Here is a 25,877-nt window from a genome sequence, read left to right on the forward strand (position 1 = left end):
AGTGGAAAAGAGTTTAAAAATGATATGAAAAATACAGCATATTAAAATGATTTCTGAAGGATCATGTGACACTTACTGAAGTAATGATGCTGAAAAGTCAGCTTTTACAGAAATAAATTACATTTTACAATACATTCTCATAGAAAACAACTAGGCCTATTGGAAATTGTATCAATATTTCTTAATATTTGTGGTTTTACTGTATTTTTGATCAAATAAATTCAGCCTTCTTCTTTCAAAAACAATTTAAGAAGTCTTAATTATTTCAAACTTTTGATTACCAGTGTGTAAAATAATGCATGTAACTAGCAAATTATATATTTATTTTCATATGTCACTTTCCATTGGCCACTTGAATATGAAAGTTGCCAGTTTTAGCATGATATATGAGAAAGATATTTTGAGTATTATGAATCATTTGAAAATGATTGTGAAATTACTGAAGAAAGCCTGGAAACAGAAAGACAAACATTCCCTCTGATATGCTGAAAACTGCGACACCTACGCTAATGTTTCTTTGTGCATTCTGTAACAACAATAAGTTCTGGGGAATAATTAATTCAAATGGTATGAATATTCATGAGTTTATGAATATTATTAGCTTGTTGTACAGAAAAATTAACGTATAACGGAACCTTTAATCATTTAAAAGTAACCTTTATCCAAATTGATTTCTTCATCAATTATCAATCTTACAAACCTTAAGAAACATTGATCTGTTTGATCAGGACAAATAATATCTCTTATGTTTGCACAATTTGTATTACTAAAGTAGTAATACATGAAAATCAAGCTTAAATGGGTAGCTTAGATCTTACGCTTCAGTGACTTCGAGATTTGTGAGCAAAACAATAAGGATTCAGTTTAATGCAATTATTGAGTTTTAATAAAACACTATAGAATACAAAGCTACGAATCACACGGGGGTAAATATGCATATATATAGGAGAAACAAACGATATGGTACAAACAAGGAAAAATCAAACTTAACGAATAAAATCAAAGGGAAAAGAATGATGGAAAGAGAGAATCCACGAGGGAGAGAGAGATGAGAGAGATGAGAGAGAGAGAGAGAGAGAGAGAGAGAGAGACAGACAGTTCAATCACTTCACCAAAACCCTTCAGACATTTATGATTTCGTGAATCAGGATTAATTCAGACAACCTCGTACAAGCAGTTAAAGGTGAAATATAATACTTGCATTAGGCTCTCTCGTGTACGTGTCTGAGTTCGAATCGTCGTGGAAGTTCGCTAAGGAGGTGAGTCCGGAGAATTTCTGTGAAGTTCAGGAAAGTCGCTCCAGAAGTTGCAGGTCTCTCTCTCTTGGCTTGGTGCCAAAGGAATCCCTCTCTCAAAGGAAGGTCAAAGGCCAGGGTCCTTGTAGTGGCGGAATGGCGGAGCGCAAGGAGTTCATGATAACTTCTGCATTTATAGATGGAGTGGCCGAGCCCGACTTATGGAAAGATCCAATCACGTCCGTGGAGAGATCTTCTCGAGAAGGCGCGAGTGTTCCATTGTTCTCTGAACCCCCCTCCTCTGAGTTAATCAATAGGGTGGAAATTCTAAGCCTCTTTTTCTTTAGAAAGCTGGTATTTCTGAAATTATGCATCATAATCTGATTTTTGAACCAAATTTGGCCTAGTCATAATTTTGCGATAACAGAGATACTAAGAACGGTCATTCTGCGATTTGCGCGTCCAGATATACAAGATTATCACAGTTACTGGCATACAGGTTTTGATTGGCAACAGTAAACATCCTAGTTATTCTAATACATTGTATAAAGACATGAAATCAACGGATTATATATATTTGAACATTATTAAGACAGTTCTTTAAGTCCCATGTTTTAAGTAACACGTGTCGTGCAAGAATTGTCTTCTTTCAGCGCTGATATGTGTGTGTGTGTAAAGTCATGTGGATGCCTTCAGGCGGTACAATTCGATGCTCCATTCTGTAGACTCAGACAATCTGGCGGACATCGTGGTTGTTCATTAACTTCGATATCTCTTACACACACACCCCATTGTCTATGTCTGATTTGATTAGGAGAGTCACGAGTTGGTGTGTAGAAGCCTCATCCGGTGATGTATTCGGCCCAAAATCTGATTGAATCGGGTCATTGTTGCTACAATTCTTTGACGACGAATAACGTAAAAGGCATTATAATCTGATTCATTCTGAAAGCTCAACAGTAGTTTACATCCCTGGAAATTAATGTCCGTCGTTTAACATTTTTAAAATCGTTAACAGTCGGGAAATATTGCTGCCCATTGACTCGTATTCAGCTCTTACCTCGGCTCGCATTCAAGTGTCGCCCGCGCTGCTCGGCTGCTGTGCACAGTAAATCCCGCCTCGTTGAATTTGATTGGATATCGCAAACATTTTGACATTGACGAGCGCTTTTACACCACTGAGACACTGGGACTGAGCAGGCTATAGATTAGAGTTTTGCATGGAGTTTTGCCTCAAGAGGGCTGCGCAGGCCATTCGTCTGGGCTGACGGAAGGATATAGGCTACGTAGTTTTACTATAATTTATTCTTCATATATTTACGTAGCAACGGGCAGGCCCACATTGTCCAGCGGCCCACCGGGAAAACGCCCGGTACGCCAGATGGCCAGTCCGCCCCTGCTGGAAAGGGGGAGAAGATGCGCACACAGAGCTGAACCCACCATTGAGCCATCTTCAGCTCCTGAGGCCCTGCGAGATGCACCAAGGATGGGCTCCAACAATGCCACCCGTAGAGCTATCCAACTCCGAGAGACGTACTGTGCCTACTACTTCAACCAGGAGGGTGCAGTGCCATGGCAGCCGAATTCATAGAATACGCCAAAGGCTCTTTTCAGAGCCACAAAACCCAAAAGCTCTTTTAAGAGCTACCTATATTTTTCTTAAAAGTGCAGATTCCAAGTGTCATAATTATTTTTTACATTAAATTAACATGTTGGTTTTATATTTTCATCACCATGTCATAATGTACATAGCCTTTGCCCTTTCAGCCCTGTTTTCAACTAATACATTCATGATTTGAGCAGATTTTCACTGGAGAGAAAATACAAAGGCCTTCACAGAACAAAGAAACTCATACAGGTTTGGAACAACTTGAGGGTGAGTAAATGATGACAGAATTTACATTTTTGGGAGAACTATCCCTTTAAGTGATTGTATTGCGTCGACAGCGCTGTATGATACGACAAATTTAAAATACTTACTGTATTATTCTATATGAACATGAGAAAACAATACAGCCATACGATTATTTTAATATGTTTATTTTAGTGCTGTATGTATGTAATATGTATGTGTGTGTGTGTGCAGAAGCCTGGCCCTCCTCAGCACAGAAAGCCTACGAAGGGACGGCAAGAGGCTCTGAAAGAAAACCTCGTCTTCATCTGCTGCTGGTGTTGGAGGCGGCGGCGGCGGTGGTGGATGTGGCAGCGTGGTCATCTGCGTCAGGGGCTCAATTGCTGCCAACAGTCCTCTCTCAAAAGAAGACATTTCCCTTTTTTTTTCTCTTCCTACCCTTGTCATTGATCTCGACAGTTTCCTCCTGCTCTGTCTGTCTGCCTGCATAGTTACAGCAACAATTGATAATCAATGAACATGGCATGATTTTAATGTCAAATCATTCTTTGAAATAATTTATTATATAACGTTATTACGCATTAGGTGTCAACGGTTGTGTGGCCTAAACTTTGCAGCATATGGTTCAGCTCTACACAGATTGACATTGATTTTCTAAATGACTTAACCCTCCTTGATAGTACTGAAATAATAATGTATTTGAGAGCTTTGTTAGGTTCTGCCTGCCTGTGTCACTGCCTGCCTCATCTCCTCTGCTTGAAGGGGCTTGCTGGGTGATGGCCTGGCTGTCTTCTCTGACCTGGCTGTCCTCCTCTGGCTCTGGACTGATGGACTGATGTGAAGGGGGCAGAGGTCGTCTGGGGATGTTGCTGGACGTCTCACGGTCATGAAGGAATGGTGTGAGAAATCCCAACACCGCCATGAAACGCCAGGGTTGGGTCCCAGGCGACCCTGCCCCACTCCTTGTCATTTCCCTTTCTTTTTTCTTCTCCTTCCTAAATCTGTCCCCCAGTGACTTCCATCGGGTCCTACATGTATCCTCTGACATGCAAAAATGTAAATAAATTAAACAATTAATTCAAATACAACAAGTGTTGCTCAAGTGTTTAAACTTGTTTAGTTATTAAAATAAGAACTGAATTAAACATGCCAAATAAAACAGGTTCTGGTATAGATTTCAATTATGCAAGGTTCATAATAAATACATTTTTTTAAGCGTTTACCATCTACCAGCCAACTGACAGATAAACGGTCAAATCCACCTTCCACTCAAATGTAATTCATTATTTTGTGTATGAAAACTGATCACTTTAATATTTTATTCCTCATTTGGCTGGGCGATAGCGCCTATTTGATCCACACATGATATGATATGCTGCCTGTCATTCAATGATAAACAGAGTACACGGACAGAATACAAGCATGATACATACCAGATTCTCCAACCGTCTCTGCCACCTCCTTCCAGGCCTGGTCTCTCCGGTTTGTGTCCCAGTATGTAAACAATGATTGGTCGTCAGGGCAGGACTTAGGGTGGTGGGGGCCCCTGGGCTTGAGTCACTTTCGGGCCCTACCTTCTATACATTACTTTAAATAGAACAAAATGATACATAAGCTATGTATTAGAGCAACACAATTCTGGATAAACTGAGAATAAAAATAGAGATCACGATTCTGAACAAACAACTAAACAAAATAACATAATTTATGTTAATTGCTGAAGTCTATAAAATTTTTTAATTAATCTGAATTATTTATTTAAAAAAAACTTGGGTTTGAATGAATGATTAAATTCCTCAATCAAATACAATCGTTTCATAGATGAATCAGCATCTTTGAACCAATCTCCTGAATGAACGATTCAATGACAAATGTTTTTTAAAAGTAATTTGTCGCCATCTGGTGGCGTAACAATATAATCGATCCAATCGTTATTTGAAGTGCAAAGCTAATTTCAAAAGGTGAGTGGTACAGTATACAGTGTTACATGTAAAAAAAAAAAGAAAAAATACAAAACGTGAAAATGTATTTATATGACCACTGATTGAAGCTTGAAAAAGTTTTCCAATAAATAAATAAATAATGATTAAAAAAGTTCAAAGTGATCATGTGTTTATTGCAATGCACAAATGTCTTGGTCAGAATGAGAATAAAACACTTATTTACCTGGAAACCATATTGAAAAACAAATCATTTTTATTACATATAAATAGCTAAATCTATGAGTGTATAAATCTTAAAAAAAAAAAAACTGTTCTTGGTAAGTGCTGACATATTGTATAGATTATATACATCTCCATACACATATAGGAAGTGTTAGGCTGACTTTGACCTACAGTATGTCTACTACATCACATATAGCCAGACTCAAAAAGGGATTGACCGGCAAACTTTGCCAAAAAGGCGGCAAGAAAAACAAAATACACAACCGATGGATGGTGGGTAGAGCAACCATTCTCTGGGCAAGTACTCACCATTCAAATGAGTTTTAGGGTGCTTTCACACTTGGTTCGATTGCCTGGAACGAACCCGAGTTCGATTGCGATTGCGGAAATGAGTGAAACACACACAAACACACATTTTTATCAAATCATATGTAATTAATATCGGTTCACTTCCACGATTTAGTACGATTGCGTTCACATCAGCAGCGAACCGTACCGGAGTTCACATGAACCGTACCCCAGACCACCCTTTTTAAGGGGACTCTGGTACGGTTCGCGGGTGCGCACCCGAGTTCGGAAGACCGTGTTCACATCATCCAAACGAAGCGAACTTCTGACATCAATCGAGTCTCTTCTGATGTTTGTAGTGGCGTTCAGAAGCCTTGACATTAGCATCCTTATTTTGAACGGATTTCGGACCTTTTCGCGCCCAATAAGCACGCACGTTTTCCAATCAACAAACTTTAAATTAAAAATTAAATGACTGACATATTATTGAAAAAAATCAACGTAAAAGGGCGGGGCCCCCTATTGGGCGGGGCCCATGGGCTTCAGCCCAGTCAAGCCCAATGGTAAGTCCGGCCTTGTTGGTCGTAAAGGACCGGGTGATTACCCACCGCAATTATTAGCTTTTCCTCCATTTTAGATCGTTCTTCACTCTTCATTCACCAGTGTTTTAAACGAACGCTATTGGCTAGCGTCTGCTCTAGGATATTTGCATAGGGTGATCTGATTGGATGACGCCTGCGTTGGCGCTTGAAAAGTTGAGAAATCTTCAACTTTTGCCGCTTGCAACCTATGCTTGCAACCTATGCTTGCAACGCGAGTGAAGCGACGCAACGGAACCCACAATTCAGTTCGGCAACGCATGACGTCACCCATTCAAAGTAAACGAGAAGCGTTGACTACGGCTTAACTCCAAGCTTAACTCCAAGTCTTCCAGAGTCAAAGCCGATTCAAAAGACCGCTGTTCGCCAGCTTCTGTGTTTACGAGTGGCACGCAGAACCTCCGCAACTCGTACCGTCATTATGTAAAGCCCGCCCACCGACTCTACACACGCTGTGATTGGCCTGACCAGAGTTTGGTTTTTCCCAACGGGGTAATCCAGCCCCCGGAAAGTGTACCTTCCATAGGGGCAGCCATTGCTAACCAAGCCATCACCTGCTGTTAGCATCCCATTGACTCCCATTCACTTTGGCCTCACTTTGACAGCAAATATCCACCCCCGAAAAAAAAAATCCCCTAAAAAACAATTGCATAAAGGGCAGAAATAAAGAATACGTCATGAAATGATTATTTCAACATTAACAACTTGACAGCTCAATAATAAACCATAAGAAAACATAAGATCAAGTACGTGAATTTGCAACAGAACACATGCTATATTATTTTACATTTGATTATTTTATTTAATTCTAAAGAACTCTTAGCCTATTTGGTGCACTTATGACGCCTCATGATGTTCCAAACCTGTATGAGTTTCTTTGTTCTCCTGTAGGCCTACACAAAAGAAGATATTTTGAAGAAAGTTTGTACCAGGCTGCTTTGGGGGCACCATTGACTTCCACAGTAATCTTCCTACGTGTTCAACATAACAAAGAAATGTATACATGTTTGGAACAACTTGAGGGTGAATAAATGATGACAGAATTTTCATTTTTGGGTGAACTGTCCCTTTAAGAAGTCATTCTGAACCAGGCCTAATCACTTTTTTGAATTTTAAAAATGTTTATTTTCTTTGAATAATTTACTTAAATTATGACTATATTATCGTGTAATTATTTGTCCCATTTTTATCTAAATATTTTTTAAATGTCATAAACTTTAAATGACAGGATTATTTATTATGTATGATATAGCCTAAATAAATGATAAATTAATAATAACATTTATTAGGCTAGAATCTATAAATTAACCTGTCTAAAAAAATAATAATTCTGTCTGCCAAGCTCTGATAATGTATTGGAATATTATATTAATATATTATCCATTAAAAAAAACTATAGGCCTACCTTTAGAAGCACGGATGTGTCTGTCACATAGACTGGTCTGTCACCACAGTCAGACAGTCTGAGACACTGAAATGCTTCTCATAAAGTGTGCAGTTGGCCTGAGGTTCATCATGAGTTACTGGACAGACCCATTGATACCTTTTTGATATTAATTCAGTTCTATATCTGGAGATCCCCTTGCGTTCTTCAAACGGTGGACGCAACGCAAGCTCGACATGTTTTTAAAAAACCGCGCAAGTTTACAGGCACACTCTGGCACAGCGCATGTTCTCGAGACTCCGCCGCTATAGCAACAAAGCCCGCAATCACGCACAAATGAGCTCCTGTACTACTTATTGTGAAATTGATTCTTTATATTTGCTATCAGTATTCTCCACACTGCAAACTCCGTATGTGTTTATTGAACTATGTGTGGACCTGTGTAAAATACGGGACAAATCGCGTCCCGTATTGGTTTGATACGGAACGCGTCATTTTGCTTGTAAATACGGGACGATTCCGTATTTTACGGGACGGGTGGCAACCCTACGCTAGGGTGCGTCTAGATTTCTAGGCTAGCAAACTGTCCTTCAATACCCCGGTTGCAGGAGTACTGTTATGTCGTTCGACTGCTTGTTTATCGTCACCTGTGCCAGCAGATCCAGCAGGAGTATCCGACACTGTTTTCCCTGACTTCTTCACACCTTTCCTCTTTTCAGATCCTCCCATTATCGTTGTTCCAAAAATTCAAGACATTAATAAATGGAAATTCTCAACAAAAAAAAAGTTTCGTTGTAACTATTATAAAACAGTTTGGGATTGCTGAGCTCACAAACGTACATGTGATCAGGGCGCCATCTTGCACGCCTCCTCTACCCTGAAAAGTTGTATTGAAATTCACTCAGGGAAAAATGTATGATACTTTAATGTTAAAGGCCTGAAAATAACCTAAATATAAAACTGCATTTCTGATCATGTTGTGATTCAAATTTGAGGATGATACTCTTACAAATGTAGCTTCTGTAAGCTTTTATGTCAAAAAAAAAAAAAAAAACCTCTAGGCGTCCTTTCAAAAAGGCCCTTTATTTCAGAAGATTTGTAATTGTAAAGAGTAGCGTTTCATTCAAATAAATCTGCAATAAACTGCTAATTATAATGGATATATACAGTTACTGAAAAACTAAAGCAACTATTACAGAATTTACAAAGTGTAAAAAACTAATTTAGTTGATAAGAAGTGCCAGTCTCCACTGCGGTGTGCTCTCGCAAGATGATGCCTTTTGATTGGTTACAACGTCCATCAATCAAACCTTTGTTGGCAAGGCATTGGCTAGGCATTGCCTGCCTTTATCCAACCAAAACCATAGCCGCTTTGACTGACACCTCACGGAGCCTGTAATGCGCTTCCTGTATATAATGAGTCATCAGAAGGCCTGTGATTGAAGGAGAGAGACCTGGGAGGGTTTAACTGGAGCTGAAGACTCTAAACTGCAGGGGAGATCCTCAGAATACTCGCTATTGCATTGAAAATGGACGTGATTAATTACTAATATAACTCAAATACGCTCAAGTAAATGAAGGAGGATTTTTTTGTTTGCCCCCCTCTATTTTTCAGAGTGGACCCTTACACTTACATGCTGGTGTTTATTGGATTCGTCCGATCGGATCTGCACGATAGGAGATGAAAGATGAGTAACTGCATTTATTATGCTGATGTTTAAGTGGCCGGTCCTTTAGCATTTAATTAAATGCTAAATGAAGCATTAAATTAATAATTTATCATTTCATTAATCCTTTAATGCACCACTGCGGATTGAGAGGTTAAACTAATACAAGGAAACATTATTTAATATTTTTTATTCATATGCAAAAATATAGTAAAAATAAATAAATCAAAGTATTTACCAACACATTTTGATGCATGCACAGACATCTAGCATTTCTGAGTGATGATGATGCAGAGGAATCACTGAATCAAAGTTTTGAACTGAGTCAATGAAACAGGTTCAAACTTTTTAATAAAGAAAACGTCCAAATGAAGTTTGTAACTATTCAATAAATGTGTTCAGATCGATGCGCGCTCACGGCTCCGCTCATATGAATGATTCACGTTTTAGTTGCTATGGCGACGCCTGTTATGAATTCTGACGCAGACTCAGACACGCACCGATTGTGTTGTTGATCTGTTGTTGAGAGAGACGACTGAGGCGATTTCACAAACTTTTGCAGAATATTTTCTGTGCTGACCTTGAAATTTTGAAGCTGTTTGGAGGAGACGAGACTTTTATTCTGGAAGAACATCGCAGGAGATATCCTTTACAGAGTTACATTTTTGAGTTGTAGATACTTTTATCTTATTGTTCTTTTCTTATTTTAGGAGTGTCGAGTTTGATTAATTCTTTGTTTTTGTTTTCTTTTTTTTTGGAGGAGTATTTTTGAGGAGAGTTTATTGTATTGTATTGTGTGTTGTTTTGTTTTGTTTTGTGTTTTGTATTGTTTTTGTTCCAGATTGCAGGAGGATGTCGATGGCGAAGATGATGGGTGAAAGAGAAGGTGAGTGCTTTAACGTTAGTTATGTTATGTTACTGAAATATTTCAGCCTCGGGCCGCTCCATATCCAGGAGAGCTGCTTTCTCTCAGACGGCTGGTCAGGAGGTTTGGAGACAGACAGTGTTCTGATGACCGTGATCAGGCCTGGGCCGGTTGCATAAACCGTTAAGACTAGTCTTACAAGTTAGACATACATTTTTTTTCTTTAAGACTGTTCATACATTTTTTTAAATCAGTTACATAAAAACATAGACTTGCCTAACTGCTAGTGGCTCATACTAGATCTTAAGACACTGTCTTAACGTAATGGCTTAGTTTATGCAACTGGCCCCCAGGATACGCTGCCAGACCAGACCCAGATCACAGATCCAGGAGCTTCCTACACATTTAGCGCTTCTGTCTTCTGAGTTTTCTGTTTCTGTGCCCACAGGTCAGACTGACAGGAAGAGAGCGTGGCAGAGCGGCAGCCGGCAGAGCCCAGATGATCATGGACGTCCGTCCACTCCATCTAAAGGCTTTCGCAGAGGTCAGAATAGGCTTTTATTACACAAGTTATGGCTCAGTTAAAGGGTTAGTTCACCCAAAAATGAAAATGATGTCATTAATTACTCACCCTCATGTCGTTCGACACCCTTAAGACCTTCATCTTCGGAACACAAATGAAGATATTTTTTGTTGAAAGCTGATGGCTGAGAAGGCCTCAGATAGGCCTCCATTGGCATTCAGTACACAGGGTTTTTCCTGGGTCAAAAATGGTCTTCGGTGGTGGCTGACAGACATGACACACGCACGCACAGTAAAAAAAGTCCCCTACCCACATGATCTGCAAGCGCAATACTGACAATACATTTTAAATAAATTCAAAGAAAGTTTGTAACTTTTGCTTATCTTATTTTGATCCCACATGAAAAAATACTATAGTATATTATAGTAAAATTACTCTAGTAAATACTATAGTGTTTTTGAACTGTACTATAGTAAATATACTACAGTAAATAAACAAAGTGTAGTAAATACTATAATATAATACAATATACTACAATTTACTGTAGTATCTTTACTATAGTATGGCTCAAAAACACTATAGTAATTTTACTATAATATACTATAGTATTTCTTCATGTGGGATACCTTGATGTTTGTTTTGTTCCTCATTTTTACACTATTTACTGATAATTGTTTTGGTATATAATCATATCAATATTAAAAAGTAGTTTTTAAAAAATGAACAAATAGCCTAATTTTCTGCCATATACAATTTCATAAAATTATCAGCTAGCTAACAACAACTTTGTTCTGGGTTCACCTCACAGTCTAAACTAAGTGATTTATAGGCTATTTATTTTACTACACATTATGAACATAAATAAGCTGAAAGACTGGATAATTAAAACTAACTCTTACACCCACTCTTGCTAAATTGTGTAAGCACACTTGTGTTCTCATTTCAGGTGTTCTGAGTAAATTTAAACTGATTCGTTAGTTCAGTGTTGGACAGATCAGTTGTTCTAACCAGTCGTTAAAATGATTCGGTTCATTAGGTTGCGAATCGGACATTAGCAGACGCGTTGTGTGCGAATCCCGTCTGTTAGAACATCGCGAAAGATTTGTCAACACACAGAAAACACTTCATAACTGGACACGATTTGTTTCCCGTTTATTGAAAGTATGCTTTATGTCAGCTGGTCAGAGAATCAGTCAATGTTTTTTGAGCGCATTTCACACCCAGCGGCAATGAAAGGAAAACATCGTCTGATAGCGCCACGTGCAACATGGATTCGGTCTTCCGACCTTTTGATTTTTATTAACGTAATATGTGAAATATTAGAAAGCTAAGAATGCTTATTTTGAAGACAGAGAGAGTGCGAGCGAGGGAGGAGCTCTGATCGTCTCTCTGTCACTCAGTTACAAGCGCAGCATCTATTCTACATCATTCATAAATCACAATAGCTCATCAAATAAAGCTTTGGCGGGACAAAAATTTGTTTTGGCGGCCGCCAAAAAATTTTCAATGTAGGAAAAACCCTGGTACATTTACACTCACAAGACCCATAAAAGGCACTTAAAATGTCGTTACAAAGTCCATCTCACCACAGTGGCTCTACAATAATTTTACGAGGCGACGTCAATAGTTTTTGTGCCAAAAAAAAAATCTAAATAACGCCTTTATTCAACCTCTTCTTGTCTTCCGTGTAGGCCTCCACGACGCATGCGCGAGAATATGACGTAGCGCCGGCGTTTGGGTGAACTAACCCTTTAACAAATAATGTGTCATTGAAAATAACAATTTCATGTGACCACTGACATTGATTATTAATATTATTAAAAATGTCTTGACCAGGCACCATGTCCACATCATATTTGTCCCTCTCTGAGGACAATATAGTGAGGCGGTTCTGCAGAGAGTCGTTGAGCCTTAGCAGCCGAGGCTCGTACATCACGAGCTCAACAGGTGAGACTGAAATAAGGCTGGGCAGTGTACAGTCACATTGAATTTCATTTTACTGGTGACCTTTTTTTTAAGTAAAACGTAAGTTATGTCATTTTATCACTGCCTAATTGGACGTCAGAGATGTTTCTAATCATTCAGTTTTGTTTTCTTCATTTCAGAAAAACCCACAGAATGTAAGAAGAGGAAACGAGTTCGTTCTTTCCTCAGGAACGTGTGTAAGGCTGTGAGGCGCTCGCTCCTCTGCTGTTGTCTCAGTGATGTGGATGTTGTGGAGTCTTTTGTTCCTCCAGCGGATCTGGAGCCAGAGCCCGATCCTGGTCCATCATCACCTGATCCAGATCACTCCGGCGTCAAGCCAAATAATGGTCAATCTGCAGACATTATTTCTCCAACATTGTTTTAAACAGAATTATTATCGTCTTGTTTGCACTGATATTTTTAATATAAAACAAAGGATCTAGCAATCACAGATCCAGGAGCTTCCTACACATTTAGCGCTTCTGTCTTCTGAGTTTTCTGTTTCTGTGCCAACAGGTCGGACTGACAGGAAGAGAGAGTGGCAGAGCGGCAGCCGGCAGAGCCCAGATGATCATGGACGTCCGTCCACTCCATCTAAAGGCTTTCGCAGAGGTCAGAATAGGCTTTTATTACACAAGTTATGGCTCAGTTAACAAAATAATGTGTCATTGAAAATAGAAAGTTGAAAAAAATAAAACATAAAGTAACAATTTCACCATTGACATTGATTATTAATATTATTAAAAATGTCTTCAGCAGGCATCATGTCCACATCATATTTGTCCCTCTCTGAGGACAATACAGTGAGGCGGTTCTGCAGAGAGTCGTTGAGCCTTAGCAGCAGAGGCTCGTACATCGTCGATTGGAGGTGGAGTGGCGATAGATCGGATAGCCGAAACGAACAGGGCAGTTGGAGCGACGAAGAGTGGATGTGCCATCCGCTGCCAGGTCAAGTTCCCGTCGAGCCAACGGAGACTTCAAATGGCCTTATGGAGGCTTCACCGGTGAACACGAGCTCAACAGGTGAGACTGAAATAAGGCTGGGCAGTGTACAGTCACATTGGATTTCATTTTACTAGGAACCTTTTTTTAAAGTAAAAGTATTATTTATTATTAAAATTATTAAAGACATTATTTCTCCAACATTGTTTTAAACAGTATTATTATCGTCTTGTTTGCAAGCTCATACATTTCTCATATTTTGTTTTTCAGACTCCTTTGAGACTCTCTATAACGTGGGAGAGATGATTGGATCCGGAACTTTTGGGAGAGTGTTCAAGGGAACACGGAAGTTTGATGGCAAAAAGGTAAAGCAATCTTGCTGAATTGTACAAACATTTCTGCTCTTGCATGCATCAAAACATTCTTAATACAGATGGGTTAATACTTAGATGCTCAAATCGTAAATGTTATGTGCAAAGTCAGGCGCTTGAATACCGTTATTGAACGCTGTTTTTTTTTTTGCAGGTTGCCATCAAGCAGATGCACAAGATTGACAATGATCGTTATCTTGATATTGTAAGTTGGTCAAAAGTTGTATTTGTTGTTTAAGTGCTGTTTGTTGTTTAAGTGCTGATTACTGTAGTCAATACACCTGTAGGAAGCATTAGGTGTAAATGTAATAGATCAATAAACCTGGAAAGGCTCTGATGATCGTGTCTGTAAAGATCAAAGAAAAGTACATTTAAAAATGATAGGTTTTCTTCAGATTTTTACCCAGCTAACCTTCTGTCTACTACTTTTCTCTAGCCCGGGCATCCCGAACCTCTCGTTACAGAAGTGGCGCTGCTGCTAATGATGAGGCATGAACCCATAAGCCCCTACGTCGTCCGACTGTACGACTGGTTTGAACATCCTCGGACATTCGTTCTCATAATGGAGTTCCCTGACCCCTGCGAGAGCTTGCTGGACTTCATCATTCGTCATTCGTGTCAACTGGATGAAACAACAGCACGGGTCGTCCTGCGACAGGCTGCGCTGGCGGTACAGCACTGCATCGAGCATGGCGTTTTTCATAATGACGTTCATGCAGAGAATTTCCTGGTGAAGACAAACACGTTAGAGCTCAAGCTGATCGACTTTGGCTGCGGTCAGCTACTTAGTGGTGATGGCTACGAGACAAAAATATACCGTGGTGAGTATTTTTGGTGAGTGTGGAAACCTGGATGTAGTGACTTTCTGATTATTTGATGCTTTGAAGAAATTGCTCAACAATGTGCAAAAATGTCTTGCTCACAGGATTACCTTCTTACTGCCCACCTGAAGTCTTCACAGAATCTCGATTCCACGCCGTCCCAGCAAATGTCTGGGCTCTAGGGGTGTTGTTGTACCTGATGGTTAACGGACGTTCTCCCTTTGGCAATAGAACGGAAATCACACAGGCCAAAGTTACATTTCAGAACTCCAACTTATCCAAAGGTGAGTGAAGAATATCGATAAACACACACACATAAAGCAAAGGCTCTGTTTAGAAACAGGTAAAGGTGAAGTATGTAAGATGTTTCAAGTTGAAATGCATTCAGTTTATAGTTCACCAGATGCTGTTTTCATAATTGCCAACATTCGTGTCACATGGTCATCATGACTAACCAGCTCTCTCCTTAATAAAATGTGTACAGAATGCAGTGATCTGATTAGCCAGTGCCTAGCCCGGGATCCAACGAAACGGCCGACGTTAGAGCAGGTGTTACAACATGAATGGATTAGAAATGATCTGGAGAAGTTCAGGAGAAGTTCAGGAGATTCACTCGATCAGTGATTTCAGGTGTGAGGTAGTGTAACAGACAGAGTAGGATTAATATCATTTATCTTCAATTCTGGATTATTTGTAGTGAGGTTTTCAAATTTGTGTTCATGTTCTTGTTATAGTCAAGTCAAGTCAGCTTCATTTATACGGCGCTTTATACAATACAGATTGTTTCACAGCAGCTTCACAGTAATAAACAGGAAAATAACACAATTAGTGATGCAATTGCAAGAATTCAGTTCTGTTGTAAATCAGCTAAAAAAAAAAAAAACATTCATGAGTTCACATGTTCATATAATCTTTGTATTGGATAGGAGATAACACTTGCTGTCCTTGGTGGAGGGCTTGAGCTCGAGACTTGACCAGAAGTCCAACCCCGACCTGACAGGAACCCAAGCCGATCCTGGTCCATCATCACCTGATCCAGACCACTCCGGTGTCAAGCCAAATAATGGTCAATCTGCCGGGGATGAGGGCTTCCCACTGATGACCAACCTCTTGCGGCCATACCCTGGACATCACATCCCACCAGAGAAAAGGGTGTTCAATTACCGCCTCAGCCGGGCTAGGTTGGTAGTTGAGTGCGCCTTTGGCATCCTCTCAGCTCGGTGGCGGATGTACCGCCCGTGTCATTGCAACCAGTCCAGAGGTTGCAGAGGTGTGTGTGAAGGCCACATGTGTGTTGCACAACTTCCTGCGCATGAAGACACTGGAAAGCAGGGGTGGACTGGGGCAAAAAAGTGGCCCTGGACTTTCTGGCACAAAGCGGCCCATCACACCCGGTGTGCAACACACCTCACCATAAACCCACCAGCTCATTATACACAGGGCAATTTTAAACACAGAAGCTATTTATTCAAAAATATGAATTATATGAATTGTTTTATTGAAATGCTTATCATACTGAATGACAGGCATACTTCTTCAGTTTATAATTTGTCTTTCCTGGTGCACATGGCAAATTGTATTTATTTTTTTTTGTATACAAATTTTGATTTCTCTTTTCCATACACTGTAGTTTAATATCATTAAGTTCAATACCTACCATAAAATCAGACCATATAAAATGCTATTGTCTAGAACAGAGTCCTGCACAGCTCCGATTTTGTAAACCCGCACCCGCCCGTACCCGCAGTGCTTAAAACCGCATCCGACCCCTTCTCCGACAACAGCACTAATTAAAATCCGCACCCGACCCGACCCGCTTAAAATAGAACCGACGCCCGACCCGCACCCGCAATAAAGTCAGTTTAGCATATTACATTATAGACACTGTGGCGAGGCCGAGGGACCGTGAGGGCGGGACGAGGCGGCGCTCATCAGGGAGGATGAGCGCCAGCTGCGCGCCGCAGCGATCTCGGCCCTCGCGGAGGAGTGAGGGACTATAAAGGAGGAGCGACGACAGTGAGGGACGAGAGAGGACCAGGCCTGGATTTTGTGTTATGTTTTATTTTGTGTTCGCTGCAGTCGTCCGTGAGGGGCTGCAGCTTTTTATTTTCATTTTGTGTTTGTTTGTATGTAGGCGGCAGTCGACCGTGAGGGGCTGTCGCCGCCATTTTATTTTGATTAAATGTTTTGATTGTCCGCCGGTTCCCGCCTCCTTCTTCCCGTACAAACAACGTTTACTACAGTGGTGCCGAAACCCGGGAGGAAGGAGGGACACGCTGTCGAAGAGCCCTCGCAGCTGAGGGGGATCGCGGTGCCGCGGAGTTCGGGCAGCGCGGAGGAGAGAAGTCCGCGAGCGGCTGCCCGAAGCGGTGGTGCTGGAGCGGATGAAGGTCGGTGGGACGGAGAGCTCGCTGCCGTGCCCCTGGGTCGAGGTGGGGTGGCTGCCGTCCGCGAGGGGGCGAAGGAGTCCCCAGCGCTTGCCCGGAGCCGAAGCCTGCTGCCGCCCGCCATATTGGGGAGGAGCCGGAGCCGGAGCGCTGCCGTCCGCCAGGTTGGGGAGGAGCAGGGAGCGCGGGACGGGGACTCGCTTCCGGCCGCCCTCAGAAGGAGGAGCCACCGCCAGCCGCCAGGGGGCGGAGGAGTGTCGAGCCGTCCACCGGCCGTCCAGTACCACCGCATGGCACCGCGAGGAAGAGCCTCTCGGCTGGCTGAGGACCGAGCGGCAGTGTGTCTGGGAACCGGACCAGAATTTTTTTTTTTTTTTTTTTCTTTTCTCCTCTCTCCACTCTCTCGTCTCTGTCGCTCCTCATGCTCCCCGCTCCGTTCTCTCACCTCGCTGTTCTTACCCCCAGGTCCCGCGGCCGCCGTGATCGCCTGCGAAGGGCGTTGGGGGTATGTGGCGAGTAGCGAGGCCGAGGGACCGTGAGGGCGGGACGAGGCGGCGCACATCAGGGAGGATGAGCGCCAGCTGAGCGCCGCAGCGATCTCGGCCCTCGCGGAGGAGTGAGGGACTATAAAGGAGGAGCGACGACAGTGAGGGACGAGAGAGGACCAGGCCTGGATTTTGTGTTATGTTTTATTTTGTGTTCGCTGCAGTCGTCCGTGAGGGGCTGCAGCTTTTTATTTTCATTTTGTGTTTGTTTGTATGTAGGCGGCAGTCGACCGTGAGGGGCTGTCGCCGCCATTTTATTTTGATTAAATGTTTTGATTGTCCGCCGGTTCCCGCCTCCTTCTTCCCGTACAAACAACGTTTACTACAGACACACTTACAAAAATGTTTATTGCCAGCATACATAAGTTATTACACGACCATTAACTTAAGGACAACTTCGGGACATTCTAAAACGCTTAACGTGGCTTAATGTAGGTAAGACACTGTTATTAAGAGACCAAACTCAGTAAACATAATACTAATAACGTATACTATGTACAAAAGTACAAAAGTGGCTTAATGTAGGCTACTAAGACAGTGTTATTAAGAGACTAAACTCAGGAACCATAACAAAAATACTGTTCGATTGAACTGCGTGTGCTTGGTTTTGTTACCACAGTTAGCTGCGTGCTTCCTCAGCGATGAACTTCCACATTTGCGGCTATCTTTTCTTCAACTCCTCATGATCCATCTCGACGAGTGCAGGCAGAGCGCGCGCGCGGTTGTGATTCTCCTGGGAGGAGAACAAATAAACTGATATGGATTTGAAAATCAACTTGAAATACAGGCAAGGCATATTTTTGTATATGCATATTTTCAGGAACACATCTACAATATACATGCATATATTTTTATATATAGGCCTATATTCGTTTGCACGTGACTTTTTAAAACCCGTGTTTAGACCCGTGTTCTCCCTTGTCCGACCCGCACCCGTATCCGACACAGTAGGATGTTTTTCACCCGTTTCAGCAATATTCGCGGGTCACCCGTCACCCGTGCAGGACTCTGGTCTAGAAGACTTAGGATGTAGTGCAGAATGTGGACTGTTTTAGGGTGCCTTTCTAGTGGCTATAGTATCTAGACATCTGTAATTTTATGGAATTGAGCTCAAATAGTGGAAAAGAGTTTAAAAATGATATGAAAAATACAGCATATTAAAATGATTTCTGAAGGATCATGTGACACTTACTGAAGTAATGATGCTGAAAAGTCAGCTTTTACAGAAATAAATTACATTTTACAATACATTCTCATAGAAAACAACTAGGCCTATTGGAAATTGTATCAATATTTCTTAATATTTGTGGTTTTACTGTATTTTTGATCAAATAAATTCAGCCTTCTTCTTTCAAAAACAATTTAAGAAGTCTTAATTATTTCAAACTTTTGATTACCAGTGTGTAAAATAATGCATGTAACTAGCAAATTATATATTTATTTTCATATGTCACTTTCCATTGGCCACTTGAATATGAAAGTTGCCAGTTTTAGCATGATATATGAGAAAGATATTTTGAGTATTATGAATCATTTGAAAATGATTGTGAAATTACTGAAGAAAGCCTGGAAACAGAAAGACAAACATTCCCTCTGATATGCTGAAAACTGCGACACCTACGCTAATGTTTCTTTGTGCATTCTGTAACAACAATAAGTTCTGGGGAATAATTAATTCAAATGGTATGAATATTCATGAGTTTATGAATATTATTAGCTTGTTGTACAGAAAAATTAACGTATAACGGAACCTTTAATCATTTAAAAGTAACCTTTATCCAAATTGATTTCTTCATCAATTATCAATCTTACAAACCTTAAGAAACATTGATCTGTTTGATCAGGACAAATAATATCTCTTATGTTTGCACAATTTGTATTACTAAAGTAGTAATACATGAAAATCAAGCTTAAATGGGTAGCTTAGATCTTACGCTTCAGTGACTTCGAGATTTGTGAGCAAAACAATAAGGATTCAGTTTAATGCAATTATTGAGTTTTAATAAAACACTATAGAATACAAAGCTACGAATCACACGGGGGTAAATATGCATATATATAGGAGAAACAAACGATATGGTACAAACAAGGAAAAATCAAACTTAACGAATAAAATCAAAGGGAAAAGAATGATGGAAAGAGAGAATCCACGAGGGAGAGAGAGATGAGAGAGATGAGAGAGAGAGAGAGAGAGAGAGAGAGAGAGAGAGAGAGAGAGAGAGACAGACAGTTCAATCACTTCACCAAAACCCTTCAGACATTTATGATTTCGTGAATCAGGATTAATTCAGACAACCTCGTACAAGCAGTTAAAGGTGAAATATAATACTTGCATTAGGCTCTCTCGTGTACGTGTCTGAGTTCGAATCGTCGTGGAAGTTCGCTAAGGAGGTGAGTCCGGAGAATTTCTGTGAAGTTCAGGAAAGTCGCTCCAGAAGTTGCAGGTCTCTCTCTCTTGGCTTGGTGCCAAAGGAATCCCTCTCTCAAAGGAAGGTCAAAGGCCAGGGTCCTTGTAGTGGCGGAATGGCGGAGCGCAAGGAGTTCATGATAACTTCTGCATTTATAGATGGAGTGGCCGAGCCCGACTTATGGAAAGATCCAATCACGTCCGTGGAGAGATCTTCTCGAGAAGGCGCGAGTGTTCCATTGTTCTCTGAACCCCCCTCCTCTGAGTTAATCAATAGGGTGGAAATTCTAAGCCTCTTTTTCTTTAGAAAGCTGGTATTTCTGAAATTATGCATCAAAATCTGATTTTTGAACCAAATTTGGCCTAGTCATAATTTTGCGATAACAGAGATACTAAGAACGGTCATTCTGCGATTTGCGCGTCCAGATATACAAGATTATCACAGTTACTGGCATACAGGTTTTGATTGGCAACAGTAAACATCCTAGTTATTCTAATACATTGTATAAAGACATGAAATCAACGGATTATATATATTTGAACATTATTAAGACAGTTCTTTAAGTCCCATGTTTTAAGTAACACGTGTCGTGCAAGAATTGTCTTCTTTCAGCGCTGATATGTGTGTGTGTGTAAAGTCATGTGGATGCCTTCAGGCGGTACAATTCGATGCTCCATTCTGTAGACTCAGACAATCTGGCGGACATCGTGGTTGTTCATTAACTTCGATATCTCTTACACACACACCCCATTGTCTACACTCTTAAAAAAAAGGGTTCTTTGAGGTTCTACATAGAACCCTAGGGTTCTATACTTGGCCAATAGAACCTTTTACAAAAAAATGTGTCTATGTAGAACCCTTGGAGAGCAAAGAACCTTTTTTATTAAAACGGTTCTATAATTCCTGTTTTATGACTGAAGTGTAAACTAAAGATTACACAATAATTATAGGCCTACACAACACATTCACAAAGCTTTTTGAGGAGAATGACTGCTGTAGTCAAAAACAAGAGTCAACAAAATTTAATATGCATGAATCAATGTATGATTTGAGCTTTTTAATGCAATTTTGTACATTAGCATGAAACATATTTCCTACTACATTATAGTTGGCTTTTTAACGAATAATTGTGTAAAATAAATAAACTAACCAGGTATTTTCTTTATTTTGTACCATGGCATTAAAAAACAAATAATCGTAAAAATGCAAGTAGTGACGTATATGTGTTGCGTCATCCTTTCTTGAATTCCTATTGGTGGATTGGCGAAGATGAACTTTGAGACGGTTCATTTTTCAAACTGAGGAGTCCGCCATTTCTGCCCGTTCAGCCATCAGGTAAGTTAAGTTTTGAATATATTTCTGAAATAAGTTCTGAAATATGTAGTACCATCATTTAATATTCTGTTAAAATTAATTTTAAATAGTGATACTAGAAGAAAAATGGATAATATTTACTTCAGTTAAAAGTATTGCTGGTTAGCACTGAGAGGCTTCGTCAGCCGTTGGTTCAGAAAGCCCTGTTAAAATGATTTTGCTCGGTTTTTAAACGAATTAAGTTACAGTCTCCCTTTATTCCCTTGTCAGTGTTAATTATGTTAAATGTAATGTCAATAACAATAAGACAGCTGTGTTTAGAAGGAGACTAAGCGTGATTTTATTATTTCAGCGAAGCGCGCGCTCGCTGTTTATTAACGGTAACTATTTGTACAATAACGTTAGGCGCCGATTAAAAAATAAAAGCGAACCCGTTGGAAGACGGAGGGATATGGGAATATTTGTCGCAGTTTCACACACAAGTTAACGTTACTCATTTTGCGGTGAGTATTTTTCCCAGGCCTATGTTAAAAAGGTTTTATTTGGGGGAGAGCGAGGCACAACCTGACGTAACTTACGTCTCAGTCTGTGTAAATCCACTTGGGGTTCAGAGTATTGATAATGACTCTCAGTCATTAATCATTATTTTTTCAGGGTTTCTCAAAATAATTAATAAAAGTATAGAATATAATAGCATATTTCTAATAGGGACTCACTATAACTACTGGGATTAAAACCGTGGCTTGTGTCTTCTGCTGGTTAACTTAGATCAGTATTAAATAACCATCTCAACTGTTAAATAACATATAAGATTACAATAATATCAGATTTGTCTTATTTTAAATAATCACAAAAACAGAGATGAAAAACAAACTTGAGTAAGAAATTTACTTTTGCTGTTGTTAAATAAATGTTCACTAATATATTCCAAAGATTTTTTAATTTTGACGCATTTTTTTTTCTCTAAAGATTTTAGATATGGCAACTATTATATACACTTAAGTTTCGTCATCCTGGCATGTGTGAAAAGTTTAAAACCATGCGTGTTACAGCTAACCGCTTTAGGTTGTGCCCTGCACTCCCCTACTTTAGTTATGTTCTGCATTAAACCTGCACGATTGTAATGCAGCCTTCACTGAGTCTATACCTCAATCAGCTCCCTAGGTTGTGAATCAGTATATCATGTAAATGAATGTGGCCGATTCCCTGATCAGTGCTCGGACTACTGAACTAAGGAGCTGATTGAGACGCACGCTATGTTTACTGTGATGCAAGCGCTGAATTAAAGTGATGATAGCGCATGGTTAAAATTAGCATTCAAATGTTCTAAAGCCATAAATTTTTAGGTGTGTTTAATGCATAGTTTGTTTGTAAAGTTATTTATGCTCTGTTTTCTTTTCCCCCCAGATAACCATGGTTGATAAATGGTCAGTAGATGACACGTGCCGCTGGCTTCAAAATATAAACCTCATTGATGCAAAAGAAAGTTTCAGAGGTACACATGGAAATTTATAAATGTTCATTTTGTGATGTTGTGAAGTTTCAGCTCACAAAGTATCTAACTCATCTGCAAGTGCAACATAACCACCAAGCAGATTTTAGTGTTACTTGTAACATTGAGGCATGTTTTAGAAGATATAAAACTGTTGCAAGTTACAGAAACCATCTCTATCGAAAGCACAGAAAAGCTTTGAAACATCCCCTATTTGAAAAGGCTACTTTAGTTGAAGACGACAATGAAAGTGAGGAGGTTCCTGAAGATCTACTAGAGAACAACCAAAATTCTTCACCTGGAATTGATTTAGAAACTGTGTTATTGGGACTGAGACGGCATGTAGCCCTCTTTATATTAAACCTCCAAGAAAAACATTTACTTCCTAAAGTAACTCAGGATACCATTGTTTCCAGCTTGGAGTTCATCTTGAAATTTTTCCAGCAAAATTATTTTGAAATCATAAAATTCCACTTGACCAATTCTGGGTTGAGAATCGAGGACCAGGAAGACTTGGATAACTTGCTAAATAATCAGACACTTGTAGAAAGTGTGTTTGCCTATGTTCAGTCAGATTATCAACTTTTCAAATATTGCAAAGAACATCTACATTTAGTGGAGCCAGTTAAGCACATTCTTGGAACCAATAGCCAGGGGAAGGAGGATACATTTCAGTATGTGCCTATTATAGATGTTCTGAAGACTCAGTTGGAGAAACAGGACATATTTGAATCGTATAGAAGAACCTGTGAACAAGCCCCAAGTACAGATTTTTTAAGCAGTTACACAGATGGAGAATTCTTTCATGAGAGCCCCTTTTTTCAAGATCCTAATATTGTAAGATTACATCTGTACACTGACGAATATGAAGTTGTAAACCCCTTGGGGTCTAAAAGATCAGTTCACAAATTAGCAGCCTTCTATTTTACGATTGGCAATCTTGAAGCTAACTGCAAATCACAATTGAGGCATATACATTTGTGCTTACTTGTAAGACATCAATTTCTAAAGAAATATTCATACAGAGACATCTTGCTGCCCCTGATTAATGACCTGAAACTGTTATACACTGAGGGACTGCAGGTCAGTGTAAATGGTCAGAACATCAATTTGAAATGCGCTCTTGCCACTATTTCAGCTGACAACTTGTCTGCTCACAGCCTGGCAGGTTTCACCTGCTGCTTTAACAGTGGACGGATCTGTCGCTTTTGTATGATCAGCTACAAAGACCGAAGGTCTCACGTTAATGAAGATGCTGTAATAATTCGATCTTCTCAGGTACATCAGTACCATCTGCAAGCACTCAGAGAAAGTGCTGGAATATCCAAACAGACATATGGTGTGGTCAGTGAGTGCCCTTTCACTGAGTTGAACTACTTTGATGTTGCAAAAACATTTCCCCCTGACTTAATGCACGATTTTTTAGAGGGTGTGGTGCCTCTTGTGATTACCAGAATTATCCAGGCATTACATTTTTTGCACATTGTTTCATTAAGTCAGATAAATGCTGAATTGGAGGCATTTAACATTGGGAGGAATGACCGGACTAACCTCCCTCAGAAACTTCCACATAGTGTGCTAAAGCAAAACACACTACCAGGGTCTGCTGCTCAAGTCTGGTGCCTCTTCAGGATTTTGCCATTTCTCATTGGACATTACATTCCAGAAGGTGAGGTGCACTGGGACATTTACCTGAAGTGTAGGGACATAGGAGATGTGATTTTGTCCCCCACCATACAAAGGAATATCATCCCTTTCCTAAGCCTTCAGATAGGTGAATTCCTGTCCTCCTTCCAGTCTGTATTCCCTGAGACTTTCACTCCGAAACTACACTTTCTCATTCATTATCCACGGCTCATACTAAAGTTTGGGCCTCTGAGACAGCTGTGGTGCATGAGATTCGAGGGAAAGCACCAATACTTCAAACGTTTAGCCCACAACACGTGTAACTTCAAGAATCTCAGCTACACCCTTGCCAAGAGGCACCAGTTAAGACAGTGTTGGGAATTGACTTAGCTGGATTCCCTTCATCAGAACAACTACACGGAGGGTGAACGGGCAGTACCTTTTCGAGCATTACCATTGGAGATACAGAAAGGTGTGATTGGAAAAAGTGAGGTGGAGGACATTCGGGGTGACGAGAGACTTGGTGTGTTTAGCTCTCTTAAGACTAACAACGTGAACACAACGTTCCACTGTGTGGGAGACAACTTAATTATAGATATTGTGGATGAGGACATTCCAATCTTTATAAAGATTGAAAAGATTTTGCGGTTCAGGGGTGCTTGGATGATCTTTGGCAAGCTGCGGATACCAAAAACATTTGAAAGACATTACCATGCATTCAAATTGGAGGACCAGAAGGAGTGGATTCTGGTGCAGCCAGGGGAGGAGAAAGAATTTCATCCTCTTGACACATATGTGCATGATGATTCTAAGTATATTACATTACATCACAGGGTGCAGTCTTCTAGGTAAATATATTTTACTTCTGTGGTATGTCTCTCTTATTTCTTCATTGGAATATGAAATATTTGTTATCTTTTTTTTACAGAGCAGCAAATTGATGGGGAGACAATGCTGGGTCTCACAGAAAGGATGGTGGAAAGACTTTTTCCTGTAATGAAACATCAGGTGACATTTATGAAGGAGCTTAATAAGTTAAAAAAGTAAGTCTTTGTTGTTAAAGGGTTAGTTCACTCCAAAATGAAAATCCTGTCATTAATTATTCACCCTTGTGTTGTTAATTTGTGTTCTGAAGAAGAACGAAAGTCTTAAAAGTGTGGAACAACATATGGGTGAGAAATTAATGACAGAATTTAAATTTTGGGATGAACAAACTCTTTAAATATTAAACATTGCTGTTAAATATACAACACATTTATGCTAAGCTTAAAATCCTTTATCTTAATTTATATATAAACTTTGTTTTTCTTCAAACAGCTTGGAAACTGAAGTGCCTCAAATATCTTGTGCTCAGTATGTATCATTGTTTTGAAGTCCAAATAAATTGTGGCAAATTTATCCCATTTAAAAGACTTCAGTACTGTATTC

General features: G+C 40.0%; 1 protein-coding gene across 1 annotated transcript in view; it reads left to right on the plus strand.

The window, feature by feature from the left end:
• LOC307118381 (uncharacterized protein) overlaps window positions 1-22,915 on the plus strand; it is a gene marked incomplete at its 3' end in the record, with an annotated part of 128,968 nt that extends 106,053 nt beyond the window's left edge. The window contains exons 12-13 of the mRNA XM_079803993.1: window positions 22,739-22,826; window positions 22,872-22,915. Of these exons, the coding sequence (XP_079660119.1) occupies window positions 22,739-22,826; window positions 22,872-22,915 (132 nt within the window). The remainder of the gene's footprint in view (window positions 1-22,738; window positions 22,827-22,871) is intronic.
• Between the last annotated feature and the right edge of the window lie 2,962 nt (window positions 22,916-25,877).

The sequence above is a fragment of the Gobio gobio genome, assembly GCF_949357685.1.
Source record: "Gobio gobio genome assembly, chromosome: 22".
Classification (NCBI taxonomy): Eukaryota; Metazoa; Chordata; class Actinopteri; order Cypriniformes; family Gobionidae; genus Gobio; species Gobio gobio.